The sequence below is a fragment of the Biomphalaria glabrata genome, chromosome 9 (assembly GCF_947242115.1).
Source record: "Biomphalaria glabrata chromosome 9, xgBioGlab47.1, whole genome shotgun sequence".
Lineage (NCBI taxonomy): Eukaryota > Metazoa > Mollusca > Gastropoda > Planorbidae > Biomphalaria > Biomphalaria glabrata.
The window spans coordinates 13890341-13904982 of NC_074719.1; the positions used below are offsets into that span (position 1 = coordinate 13890341).

The window sequence follows — 14642 nt, forward strand, 5'->3', positions numbered from 1 at the left end:
TGACCATGACCGTCCATGACCAGGGAGTACATCACTTCAATTTCGAAAAAAAACCTCTAAAGTTGGTCTATAAAGATGAGTTCTAGATCTTTTTTTTTTTTTTCATGTACTTTGTGAAATAATACCATTTAAAATACGTCTTTAAATCTTATATCAAAAGAAATTACTTGATCTAGAATTCTAGACTTTAGCTGGCATTAATAATAATAATAATAATAAAATTAGGTAATAATACTATTATAATAAAAATTGGAATCCAAAATAAGCATCGTAAATTTTTAACTGCGAAGGAATACATGAAATACTAAATTTGAGTGACTGTAAACAGACCAGACCATCACGCCGTTCATCTATTTTGCCATTTCTGGATCTAGTCTAGATTCTACTCTAGATAGATTTCTATACAGTATACGATAATACTCGGATAATAGCACTCAGTAAATAATATTCTAGTATTTCCTGAATTTTTTTTTATTAAACTAGACCTAGACTATATCTGTTTATAGTAGATTCTTATATTTAGGCACACAGTTGAGTATGCCGCCGCAGTATGCGTATTCGGGAACTACGACTAAGTGTCACTACTAAGTCTAGATCATAGATGTCTAAGATGATCATGACATGATCATTGATGATCTAGAGTTACTAGTAATCATCTAGGTCAAATTTTTATTTTTTTATTTGGTGACGGTTTAACTTACAAAAAAACTGAAAGCAGATTCTTATTCTGCAACTAAAGGACTATAAAAATAGCGGTGTTTCTTTGAATTACCACTGACCACTCATAGTCAAGATTTTATTTTAAAATTAATTGGGTCACTTCATGCTCCTATACTGACCTATACTAAACGCAGTTTTTGTGCTTTCTCCTATAGCTCACATTGAGCACTGTTAAGAAACACCACTAACTATGGCACTATGTTATAATTATTGCTAATAAATTATATCTGTGTTAATTAAAAATTATTTAGATTGTATTAAAAGAAGTAGATTCACTTCTGCAATATGTATTTATAGTATATTGCCTCTCTCTATATATAAACTCTCTCTATATATATTTATATATATAAATATATATATATTATATATATATATATTCTCAGCAAGGGTTGTCCCAGCATGCACAGTCTGTCTCCATGCACTCCGGACAACCCTTGCTGAGAACAAAAGAATTGAAGCGGCCTTAATCAGGAGGGAAAAAAAGAAAGCTGCCCTGTCCGCTAGCCCAAAATTGGCCTAAATCAGAGGCATACACATGTACGAATTGTGGCAAAGTCTGCTGTTCTAGAATTGGCTTGATTAGCCACACCAGATTCTGCCCGTCTCAAGATTAAGCCAAAACCAGTGACTCATTTGGGCGCATCCATTGCCTTTCGAGACAAAAGGAGCCATATATATATATATATATATATATATATATATATATATATATATATATATATATAATATATATTGTATATATATAAATATATATCTTAATATATATATATTATATTGTTACGATCTCTCCTACTCAGGCCTTCTGTAACTACTGCTAAACACAACACACCAAGAACCTGACAACAAGAGCTCCACAATAATCTGGTACTTTAATAATAAGTGAATATGTAGAAGACAGCCAATACGACACAATTGGCAACTCTTCAACAAACTAAAATGTTACATTGTACATCACCGTACACAACTCTACTGTCTCTATTTCTTCCTGGACTCGTACATAACACTTGAGGACTTGACCAGGACCGACTTAATGGCCGACTAACAGTCGTGGTCTCAGCGCTCTCCGGTCTTGAACTGCCGCTTTCTTACACACTGTGTCACTCGTACCGCAGGCCTTCGATCACATGACCATAACATTGGTCATATTTGCGTGTAATCATAGTACTGTCCCTTGTCCATGGCCCCGCTGACCTGAGTGATTCACGTGTGTGTCAGCTGAGCCTATAGTTAACCCTTTTTGCGCCGCCAATAGGGTCATAACAATATATATATCGTTTATAGTTTATTTATTTATATATGCCTACCTATATAATCTATGTGTAGAAACAGACAGAAATAAATCTATCCTATATAAATTATACATCTATAAATTAATTATTATAATTTAATAAACATGATATTTTCAACTAGGCTACATGTATTCTCTCTCTCTTTCTTTTAATTCCCATCCAAGGACCCTCTTCTTTCATAATTTGGATGTTTGTTTTGTTACACCTTAACATCCCCTCCCTCCCATAGATGCTTTTCTTTGTCTTTTCATGACTCTCTCCCCCTTCCCTCCACTGTTTGTATGATAGGTTGTGACACTACACGTTTAGTGTATACCTCTCCTCACCACCAGCGCTTGCCTGGCGTGATCACCTGCAGTGGGCATGGTCTCTGGCTTCAAATTAGCAGCTCGCACCTGTGACAAGTCAAAAACTCGCTGTCAGAGTCACTCAAATTTATCACAGCATTAATTATTATTTTTCATTATTTATTTATTTTATTTTAATTATTTCCCCATCCTACCCCTAAATTCTCCACCCGCACCACCTTTTCCGCTCCAGGCTAGACTTAGTTGACCACATTGGAGATAGCTAGGCCACGTCTTTCGAGTTATCTTCTCTTGACCGGGGCAAAGATACGCACAGACTTTGATCTTATCGACAGGATGTCTGACAGCCGCAGTGGACACCACCTTGTGTGGAATGCAAGTCACCCCCCCCCTTTCTCCTATGTCTCTCTTTGATCTAGGAGACCACGAGGACAAACACGCCCATTGACCTCCCAATGTGCAAATCCCATCTCTTGTCGGACTTCACCCACGTGTAAGATAATTCTAAGCCTAGGACATTTCCTGTGTCCGCCCACATTCTCCAGGCCTGTATATAAGGTAAATTAAATCAAGTCAGACCCTCTTATTTCTCATTGTCGTTGAGCTATTGAGTCTGGACTACTTCATACATTCTTTCTCCTAGAGGAATACCTGGTGGTAAGCCGAACTTAATCACAAGTTCCATCTTAATTACTCTGTGTATATTTCCATTGGATTTTATCATGTGTATTTTGCCTAGTTCATTTATATTTAATTAGTGCATTGTGTATTTCTCACTGGCGTAAGTAGAAAACATAAACATGTCCTATGTATTTATTTATGTATTGCATTAATCTATTAATGCTACGTTGCTCAATTGATCGTTGATGCAACCATGTATATATTTGTACATCTTAGTCTATTTCCTTTATCTCGGCTGACAACCGTGATAATTTTACTAGCGCACTAATACTGCGTCTAGAAAAGAGATACGAGTTATCCCCCCTGTTGTGAATTGTCTCCCCTGTACTCATTTTACTCTAAGGAGAGTTGCGCCGCTTGAAGGGACACCCTCTCCATTCAAGCACGCTTCATTGTTCTCGACCCACGGTCATATGTAAACAAACCATCTGGGTCGCTGACCACCGCCCATTCCCCCCCCCCCTTCTTTCTCTATCCACCTGTGTTGTTTATTTGAGATTATTATTTCCCCTTCTATGTACATTTTTATATTATTATTTCCTCTTTTATGTACATTTCTATATTGCTACTATCTGCCATCTATTTTCCCAAATCCCATTTGTCATCATCTCCTCATTGTGCTCTAAAGCAATTTCACCAATCTGACGAATGCACCTCAGTCGAGGGCATCGATAAGATGCATGAGAGACATGTCCTAACTTGTCTTTATTTATCCGCAGCCTCCCTCAGGTGTCTGCCTATTTATTTGCTATTTGCTGTTCAGTGTCTACTCGACGCCACTCAACTACTATCTATGTGCTGAGTGCTATTCAGCACTGCACCAGCCCCCTGACCTGCCTATTTATCTATTGGATTAATCACCTATTGGCTATCAAGAACTATTTACCTGCCTATTTACCTATTTATGTGCTTAGTGCTATTCAGCACTGCTCTTGCCTACTGAGATCTACTCAACTCTACCGCTTGGCGCTATCGGCATTGCCCGCCTATTCGACAGCCCACCTGTCAAGCTATTAGGTGCGACGTCCCTATAGATTCAGATCTGTGTGAGACGTCATAGCTACGCCAACCCTCTGCAACTCACTGGACATATCCTGTCAACTACGCTGCCCACGGCAGATCCGCTCTGCCCGCAGTAACCTTGTGCCCACGGTAGCCAGCCACCCGCCCTACTGTGCCCACTACAGATATTAGATTTTGGGGATTGAGACTCCACAAGAACTATATCACCGGCGTCCCTCTATCCGCTAGAGCGCCACCTCCAGCTGCAGAACCTCAAGCCAGGACACAGCCAGCTGCGACATCAACAGGAAAACCAGCTAAGTCAGAGGACAAAGTGACATACTCTCTTATTAGGTGCAAGAGTGATGATTAAATCTAATATTATTTAGAGATAGATGCAAACCCTCCCCCTTTTTATTCTTATATGTATATTCATCATCATCATCATTCCTTTGAGTTCCTCATGGAACATAGGGCCTCGACATAAACACGCCACTCTCCACGGTCTCTTGCTAGCTTTTTGATGGTGTCCCAGCTCTTCCCGGTCTTCTCTGCTTCTTCAAGTACACTGCGTCGCCATGTTCTTTTTGGTCTTCCTCTGCGTCTTGTTCCCTGGGGGTTCCACTCTATGGCCTGCCTAGCTCTGTTGCTGGTATCTTTTCTAAGGGTGTGACCAATCCATCTCCACTTCCTCTCTAAGATCTGCACTTCTATATTTTTCTGTCCACTCATCTCCCACAGTTTGGTGTTTTCTACTTTGTCATACCAGTGTATTTTTAGGATATTTCTCAGGCATCTGTTGATGAAGGTCTGTATTTTTTTTGTTGTGGCTTCAGTTGTTCTCCATGTTTCAGAACCATACAGTAGGACAGCCTTGACATTAGAATTAAAGATTCTTAGTTTAGTCTTGTTTGAGATGTAAGGAGATTTCCAGGTTGGTTTTAGCTGTGTAAATGTCTGACGTGCTAGATTTATACGGCGTTTAATGTCTTCATCTGTTCCACCTGATATACTGACTGCACTCCCAAGGTATATAAAATTTTCTACTTGGTCTATTGTCTGAGAATCCAATACTATGTCTCCACTTTGTTTATTGTTTACTTTAAGTACTTTAGTTTTTTGGTGGTTTATTTTGAGGCCTACTCTTTTTCCTACTTCGCTTAAAGCTGTGACCTTTTCTTGCATATCCTGTAGTCTGTGTGATAATAGGGCTATGTCATCAGCGAATTCCAGATCTTCCAGCTTTTGTGTGAGAGTCCATTGGATTCCTTTCCCTGCGTTAGAGTAGGCTTCTTTTGTGACCCAATCCAGTACTAGAAGGAACAGGAGTGGTGAAAGAAGACATCCCTGTTTGACTCCTGTTGTGACTGGAAATTCCTCTGACAGCTTGCCACAGTGGGTTACTTGGCAGGTGAAACCATCATAAAGGTTCTTGATTATGGTTATTATTTTATTGGGGATCCCATAATGTCTCATTACAGTCCAGATAGATTCTCTGTCGACACTATCAAAAGCTTTTTCAAAGTCAACAAAAGTTGCATAGAGAGGAGATTGCCATTCGACACATTGTTCTACAATTATCCTGAGTGTAGCTATTTGGTCAGCACAAGATCTCCCTTTTCTGAATCCGGCCTGTTCTTCCCTTAGGTGTTCATCACATGCTCCCTTTATTCTGTTTAGTAGGATTCTGCTAAAAATCTTGCTTGGTACTGACAGCAAAGTGATGCCTCGCCATTTCTCACATTGTGATAGATCTCCACTCTTTGGTATTTTAATTAGCAAGCCCTTTTTCCACTCACCCGGAGGTGTTTCTGTTAACCAAATTTTGTTGAATAGTTTGTGCATTTGGTCAACTATTTCACTTCCTCCTTCTTTTAGGACTTCGGGTGGTATGTTGTCAATTCCAGCTGCTTTACCTGTCTTCATTTGTTTGAGTGCATTCCTTATTTCTTCTTTTGTTATTTCTTCCATGTTTATGTCTAGTGTTGGTCCTGCATTTAGATCTGGTGGATTTCGTGGTTTAGGTCTATTGAGCACTTCTTGAAAATATTCTTTCCATCTTTCAAGTTGTTCATTTATTGAAGAAAGTAGTTTTCCGTATTTGTTTCGGACTGGAACATTGCAATTAGCCTTTTTGGTACTGAGAAGTTTGGTGATTTTGTATAGTTGTTTTATATCTCCTTTACCTGCTGCTTCTTCTGCCTGTTCTGCCAGATTATTGTAAAATGATCGTTTGTCTTGTCTAAGCATTTTGGTGACTTTCTGTGAAACTGCTTGGTAGTCTTGTTTTGATTGTTGCTTGTGGTTTCTTGTTTTTGCTAGGTTGACTGCCTGTTTAGCGCATTTCCTTTCTTCGATTAATTTCCATGTCTCGTCACTAATCCACTGTTTTTTCTTCTTAGGGTTAAGGCTTAGTACTTCATTGCTTGTTTCAGTAATAATTTCTTTGAAATTTTGCCAAGATTTATCGACGCTTTGTTTGGCCTCATCTAGTTGTAGCACAGCAAATCTATTTTGAAGGGATAGTTGGAATTCCTTTTTAATCTGTGTGTTGTTGAGCTTGTCTAGGTCAAATCTTTTCCTTTTGTTTCTTTCTGTTTTATTGCTGGCCAGCTTCATTTTTAGTTTGGCAACAACTAGGTGGTGGTCTGAGCCAATATCTGCTCCTCTTCTGTTTCGTACATCTAGTAATGTGCTTCTCCAGTTCCGCCGTATGGTAATATGGTCGATTTGATTCTCTGTTTTATTGTCTGGTGAAACCCATGTCACTTTGTGGCATTTTTTGTGGGGGAAAATGCTGCCTCCTATCACTAATTCATTAAATGTGCAGAAGTCTGCAAACATTTCTCCATTTTCGTTTATGGTGCCAAGTCTATGGGTGCCCATACTTTTCTCTCTCTCTCTGTTGTCACTTCCCACTTTGGCATTCAAGTCTCCCATGACGATCAAAACATCTCTTGTAGGTATTTTGTCAACTATACTTTGCAGTTGGTCATAGAATGTATTTTTGTCAGTATCACTTGCAAGGTTGGTGGGAGCATAGCACATAATGATGTGAACATTTTTGAACTTAGACAAAAATTTGGCTCTAATTATTCGTTCTGAAACTGGTTCCCATTCTAAAAGACTTTTGAAAGCTTCCTTGTTTAGTAGTAGTGCTACACCATTTTCATGTAAGTCATCTTCTTTTTCCTTTCCAGAGAAGAGAAGGGTTTCTCCTGATTGCAGTCTTGTTTCACCGAATGTGTTCCATCGAACTTCACTCATTCCCAGGATCTGTAGTTTGTAGTTGGCCATTTCCTTGGCAGTTTGTGCACATCTACCTGGTTCTAGTAAAGTGCGGACATTCCATGTTCCCAAGTTAAATGCTGCCTTCTGAATAAGGAAGTGTTTCTTTTTCATTGGTTTAAGTAGAGTGGTCGGCCTCACAGGATTCGTTCGACTTTCCCTGCATAGCTTCATAAGTCTCCTTTGTGGAGCTCTACTTTCGCCTCTGACAATGTTTAGTGTTTGTGCTTTTGTTCTGGTTTCTATAACACTTTTTTTTTCCATGGACAGGTTGTTAGCCTATCGCACAACCCCTGTGTCCCGGGGAGGGGGATGCACCTTTTGTCTGGCCTCTTTCCTAACAGACCTGTCCGGCTTGGTAGTACCTGCCAGGAGTGATGAGCTCCCGCCGGTATAGCTCTGAGGGTCATTGAGGCACTCAAGCTGTCACACCACGGCAAGGTATGTGCATCAGGTGACAGTATATGTATATTTATGTAAATAAATATTCTTTATTTTAACTGTTGTATCTATCTTTCATTGCTTTGTCTCGTTGCGTGTCTGCTCCCGATTCATATGCTGATAGGTTGGTGTGTGATAGCTTTAAAAATAATCATCCCCTAGACATCAAACGCGCCAAACACACGTCACATTTCCCCACCTGTCACAGCACCTTTTCTTTCATTCAATAATTATATATTCTAGATATCTCGATCTAGGTCACGTTTATTCATTGAAAAAATCATAGATTTATTAATCCCAATAATATTTCTTATTACAACTTTGCCTTGTGCACTATAGGAGAATGTGTTAAATTCATTATTATCGTTGAAACACCTCCTTTTTTAATTTTATTTAACAGCTAACAGTATGAATTTGATTGGAATGTCTTTCTAAAGATGTTTGGAAGCTTATTTTGATATATCCACCAGCCTACGATCAAACAGGCTCATAATATAGCCTTCATCCCTTATATGAGTATGAATTGCCGGAGGAGGTTAAAACATACTTGGTTACAGAGAATCTAAAAAACTGCCATCTGCTTTGGAAAAGCGGAACAAAAATACAGGAACTTATCTAAAATTGGACATGCACTGTCCCGAAACGTCGTTTTTAACTCCAAACATAAAAACAAATTAATTATAAACAAAAAAAGCGACGTGTTTCTTAAAGGAGAATTCGATGAGCTGTGCCTTATATAAGAAGCTACTATAGTTAATTTAGATAGATCTAGTCTAGAATTAAAAAGTATAATCTAGATGAGTAGATCATGAATGACATGATCATCTATCTTTAATCTTATTTATCTCTATACTCTAAACTATTACTAGTATTACTAATACTATGTCTATCACTCTATGAGTATGAAACTATTCATTACTATTCTTATATTGAATATTTATATAATTATATTCTTATTAATTCTATATGACTATACTCTACTATACGTAATTGACGTAATAGGATAATACTAATAATACGTCTATACTATGACTATATATATAATTTTTTTTATATACGGTATACTTATTATTTATACTAGTTATACCTAGTATTGTAGTAAAACTAAAAGTAGTAAAAGTAGATCTAGTTAAATCTAGTAAATAAGTAATAAATTATTAAATAGTATGATCTACTTTTTTTAAAGTTACAAATACGTAACTACTAACTTACTTAACTTTAACTTTAAACTTAGTTTAATTTTTTTAATTATATTATAATTATTATTATTAGTAGTACTAGATTGTAACTAGATATACCCAGATTTCGACTATACTACTATAACAATATATTAAATATTACTATAAAATTGACTAGACTCTTCACTCTAGCTACTTACAATTACATAGTATTAGTAACGATAGTTAGATATAGACTAGACAATTTAGTAGTTTTGTATTTAAGGCTTAAATGATGAGGGGGGAGATCTAGTAAGGTTAAGTTACTTAAAAATACAACTATCTTTCTATTATTATTATCTATGTCTAGATTCTAATCTATTTACTAATAAGAATGTTTAATTTAGATAATTTTAAAATCTACCATACATATATCTACCATTATCTTTTTGTAGTTAGTATAACTATAAGTGGGGAGATCTAGTAATGTTAAATTACTTTAACTATCTATTATTGAGGTCTAGATTGACTAGATCTGTTTACTAATAAGAATATTTAATTTAGATAATTAAATCTAACTAATCAACCCATAGCATAGTATACGCTACTATTTAGTGACGTGTGAACATTTCCTGAAAGACACAGTTGTTCAAATGGGATGGGTTTGGGCAAATGACTGTGAGTGAATGAAAAGAAGAAACTCTGGAGAGAGCAACATACAATTGTCCATGACTGAAAACAGGCTTTGGAAGATACAGGCATATCTTTTTGAATGTTTGTCCTTGTGCTTTATTAATTTTTATGACAAAGGCTTATCTAACAGGGAATAGTCTGCGCGTAAAGCTAAAAGGCAAATTTGAATCTGATGGAGTCAGGGATATTTGGGGAATAAGGACAGTTTGTGAGGTAGCAGCTGTGATAGTTTTACACTGCAGTACATTGCAGTGATTGCAACTGCTAAATTGCAGGGATATGGAGAGACGTTGACCTGGGTTGTAAACTCAAGGAGGGTCATACGGACGTTCTTGCAAGTGTATAGTGATAGTAGTGAGAAGTATTTGAGACATTGCCACTATTTCAGCCTCACCACCATAAACGCTGGAAGTATTCATGTAGGCAGTGTATTGTCAAGCAGAGTGTATAACTGTGCTTTCGTGAGTAAGAACAACAGTCAGGTTGCGCCATAGTTATGCCAATATTCACAAACAAAGCTTACAGCCATCTTGCAAAGTTTGAGAGCAACAGTTTCGTCGATGACATTTTCCAGAAATATGTTACTGATAGAAATAAACTGTTACCTGATGCAGAAATTTCGACAGCATTGAAAGACCTGTTGACTCCACGAAATATATATGAAGCGGTGGCCATGGCTAGGAAACGAAGGGCAATACGAAGGGGTGAAATCAAAACAAAACTACAGAAAAAACATGCAACTATTTTAATGACATCCCATTTTGACGTGTGGAAAAAAATACACACATAAATGTAGTCAAATATAGAATGTATAAAAAGAAAGATTGCGTCCCCCCCCCCCCCCCCATTTTTTTTTTCTGAGCCTTGCTCTCTGTCAAGGCAAAGTTATGTGGGGTAACTCTAGTCCGACTTGCAGAAATAAATGGAGTTATCTTTCCATGACTTTATCGTGGTGTAAACGCATGGTTGGGCCATGAAGAGAATAATATATATATAGAGAGAGATTATTTATTCATTAGAATTAATATTTCAATTATTGGTATTAGTTTAGGAGGTAGATACCTACAAGTAACAAGGCATATTGATCTCCCTTATGTATTTTATATTGAACTTTTAATAACGTTTTTAAAGAGAGTTCTTATGCTGTCAACTTATGTTTTTTACTTTTATTTAATTAGAATTGATATAGATCTAGATCTGTTATTAAATTTTATAATATTAATTAATATTTAAATTATAATATATATAATCTATAATTTTATTTTTTTCTCTCTTTTCTATTCTCCCTCTAAATCTGTAATTAAATTTTGATTGTTCATAATATAATATAATCATATTCATTGATATTTTTCTTTGTGTTTGCTTCAGATTTGGAGTTAAAATGGGCATACGTGGATTTACAAAGAACAGCAAAAAATCGGTGTGTAAACATTTTAAACAATAAAATAATAAATAGATAATCATATTCATAATAAATTAATGTTAATGATCATGCTTTCATGGTACTCTCTTATTCATATTTTATCTTAAAGTCTTAAACTCTGTGTAGTCCGTTGGTTTTCTTGTTTGATTCAGGCAACCCATTCCATTCTCTAATGGCACTTTGGTAGAAAGAGCACTTTTACTGTATGAATACTGTATGAATGTATTGACACTATTGTATGGAATTTATGTGCCTATATCTTTGTGTATTTCTGAGTATTTCATTTGTTTTTGTATTTGTAAATTCTGGTCCAGTGTTTTAATTAATGCTACTTAGTTTCGCTTTTATTTTTCTGTCCTGAAGTGTCTTTAAATTTATTTATTTGTTATTGAGACAATATAGTAGTCTATGACTAGCTCTAGATTGTAGATCATTACAACTTTTATATAATAGGTGATTTTTATCTAGATCAAGATCTTTCTAGTTTCTAGATCTACTCACTCAACTCACTGTCACTGACTCTGAGCCATTCTTTTGTAGACTTAGAAGTAGATCTATACTACTTATTTTTTATATCACTTTTAAGTGTTGACCCCCTTGAGAACTTCTTCATTCTCATTTTACATGTCGGAGGGTTCAGATCACTAATCCTATATCTGAGATGAACTGTGCAGTGTATTCCAGATCAGGCAGTTCTCCATATTGGTTTTGTTCTATAGAAAGGTTTTGGGGCCAGAGTCTTTTTTGGGCCTCTTGATATAGTATGCAGCTTTGAAGGACATGGTCAGCATTCTCTGGTGATGCTCCACAAGAGCAGGTTTCGCTCGTCCCGACTTCCAGAACATATGTCTCATTTTGTTGTGTCCGGTTCTGAGTAAAATAATTGTGTTGTTCATGTTGAGATAGCTTATAATAGGTGTCCTTTTTCTTGTAATTGGGATGTGAGCTGATCCAATTCTCATTTATTCTACACTCTATTATTTTCATCATTTCTTGTGGGTAGAGAGGGATTTCATTTGTTTGTTCATTCTTCCATCTTTGGCCACTATTTTCATTGCCTTCTAATTCAATATGTGCCAGAATCCATTAAAGTACAGTTTCCTTGCTGTTGATGTTAAGGTTTACAAGAGCCGTCCTGAGTTGCTGTATGTAGAAAGTATTTTCAGGCTTTGAAGGACTGTTTTGATATCGATCAGTAAGACAATGTGTCTGTTAGGTGTACAAGGGTAGTTTATTAGTGTGGTAGCTGCTAGTTCCAGTGCTTGCCTTTCTGCTCTATGACTGACTGAGAGATAACTAGTTGCAATTGACTTTTCTCCATAAGGCCATTCAATTAGAATGCCAGCTTCTCCGTTTGTACTGGATTTTTGGAGGATCCATCTATGTAAACTCTGACCCATTGGTTGTTGAGGTATTGGGTTTTTAGATAAGAGTTCACTTATTCCTTAAACTCTGTTTTGTTGTGATCAGATATTTTTGTTATGCTTTTGATGCTATCTCTTATAGGAGGGAGGGAACTCTGCTAGTCCCAGGGAGGAAAAACATTATGCTGCTTTGTTGAATAAATATTGATATTTCCTAAGTGGTATTTCTTTTTAAGGTTCTGTGATTCCTGAACAAAATGAGTTCTTTTTAGTCTGTTTTGGGTACCAGTCTTGTGGATTTTGGAGTTGAATGGGTGCCTGTCTAAGGATTCTATTTTAGTGAATTGGGACTGGGTTTTTTTTTTGTCTTCTTTCATCCAAAGAAACGATATTCTGGAGTGGGTCTGATATAACTGGCGTCTCTCTTTTTTAGCATGTTGTGATTAGCTCCCTAGTCGCTGCCAGCTATTTTTTTCATAAGAGATAATCTTTGGATGCCTTTTATCTGTATTTTTTCTATTTGTTTTTTGAAGTTAGTCTCATGTCATATGTGACTCCAAGATATGTAGGACTGTCATTTTTTTCTAGAGCTTCCTTATCTTATTTTAATCTTATTGTTTGCTGTTTTGTTGATAGTGAGAAGATGGTGTATGTTGTCTTGTTGGTGTTGATGGTCATGCCACAGTCGTTAGACCACTCACTGAGTTTGTCAAGAGCTTCTTGTAGCTGAAATTTTGATGTTCCTACGTATTCTTCAGTGCTGATTAAAGCGAGGTGATCTGCATACATGCTGCTTTGGAAGTTTTTGGTTTAGATCATGAATGTTTATTAGGAACAGTGTTGGGGACAGAACTCCTCCTTGGGGAATACCTAAAGTTCTAAATCAAAGTGTGAAAATTAACTAAATTAAAACCATCTTTTGAAGCACAACTTTTTTTTTTAATATTTGAAGAAAATGGAAATAGTCATACCCAACTTCTATTTAATATTGTTATTAAATCTCGAGGAAAAATTGTAAATAGCTTGTTTCAACTTAGAAATAAAATTCATTATTTTCTAATTCATAGACTTCAGTTGAGAAATTGTCTGCATGACTGGAAATGGCTTTGTAAACCAGCATCCTTAAGCAGATACATTGTCTTTTTTAAGTTGTCTCAACATATCATTACAAGGCAAACAAATTTCATTTTTACACATTCAGGATAAAGTGAACGCAGCCTTCGTAAAACAAAATTTATAGCATTTTATTAAAGGTTTGGCAACTAAAATTGATGCTGCTACTATGAAATGTATAACGCAGCATTTGGAGAATTAGCAAATGGACTTGAAAAACTATTTCTCTGATTGAAACAAAAATTTTGAATGAGTAAGATATTTGTTAACATTAACACAACATACACGCCAGAAGGTTTGTCACATCTTGGAGAAGAGCGATTGTTGGATTTTGCTTCGTACCGATTCTTGAAAAATAAATATGAGTGTACTTGAACATCTTTCTGGTTACGCAACATCTGTATTCAGTTTTAGCAGGAAATGTTCTGAAATGCATCTTGTTTTTTTTCCAACTTTATATTTAGATAAAGTTGCATTTTTAGCCTTTGTAGATCAAAAAAAGGAACAGGCTGTTAGATATGGAACTGAATCTCAGATTAAAATTAACAACCAGGGAACCTAATTATGATGATTTTTTATGATGAATTATAATTTTATTGGAACACATATTTCAGAAGTTAGGGAAACACTGTTGTAATGAAATCGTGTCTTATTTGGTAATTTGAATTTATTAATAAGATGCTTTTATAGCTAATATGTGTTCATCATGGAACCTCACTATTAGGATTTTTAGTTAAAGCATGCAATAAAGTTATTATATAAGATAAATTTTTAAAAAAATTCTTTTAGTTTTTAATTTACCGGTACTTAAAAAAAAGTTTGAGAGTGAATGGGCAGGATTGACTAACCAGATGAGTATTTCCTTTTTTTTTGTGTGTTTGTGTGTGGGAATGATAGAGTTTATTCTATTGTGTGGCTCTAATAATTCTAAATATCATGGTTAGTATAACTGCTAGCAGTTAAAGAGAAAAGAAGATTCCAATGACTTTGTTTAAACTTGTTTTAATTTTCAGTTTAAGGCTCAAAAGTCCTTCAAGTGGCAGAGGATGTGCAAAGCTGAGAAGAAGAAATCCTTGCCCAAAGAAAGCATAGAGATTGAAAATATTCATTTGTTCAGTGAAGAAAAATTAAAAAATAAACTGTAAGCCACTTCAAAGTACTCA

The 14642-nt window shown here is 36.0% G+C and overlaps 1 protein-coding gene across 2 annotated transcripts in view; it reads left to right on the forward strand.

Annotated features, from left to right (window-relative positions):
* Window positions 1–14642, forward strand: part of LOC106074657 (uncharacterized) — a 119919-nt gene that overhangs the window by 104087 nt on the left and 1190 nt on the right. Inside the window, exons 1-4 of one of the 2 annotated variants that reach the window (XM_056041953.1) lie at window positions 381–437; window positions 1518–1584; window positions 10948–10999; window positions 14493–14620. In XM_056041953.1, coding sequence (XP_055897928.1) covers window positions 10961–10999; window positions 14493–14620 — 167 coding nt within the window. In that variant the 5' untranslated portion in view covers window positions 381–437; window positions 1518–1584; window positions 10948–10960. Of the gene's footprint in view, window positions 1–380; window positions 438–1517; window positions 1585–10947; window positions 11000–14492; window positions 14621–14642 lie in introns of those variants that run through there. The other variant, XM_056041952.1, reaches the window with a different exon arrangement.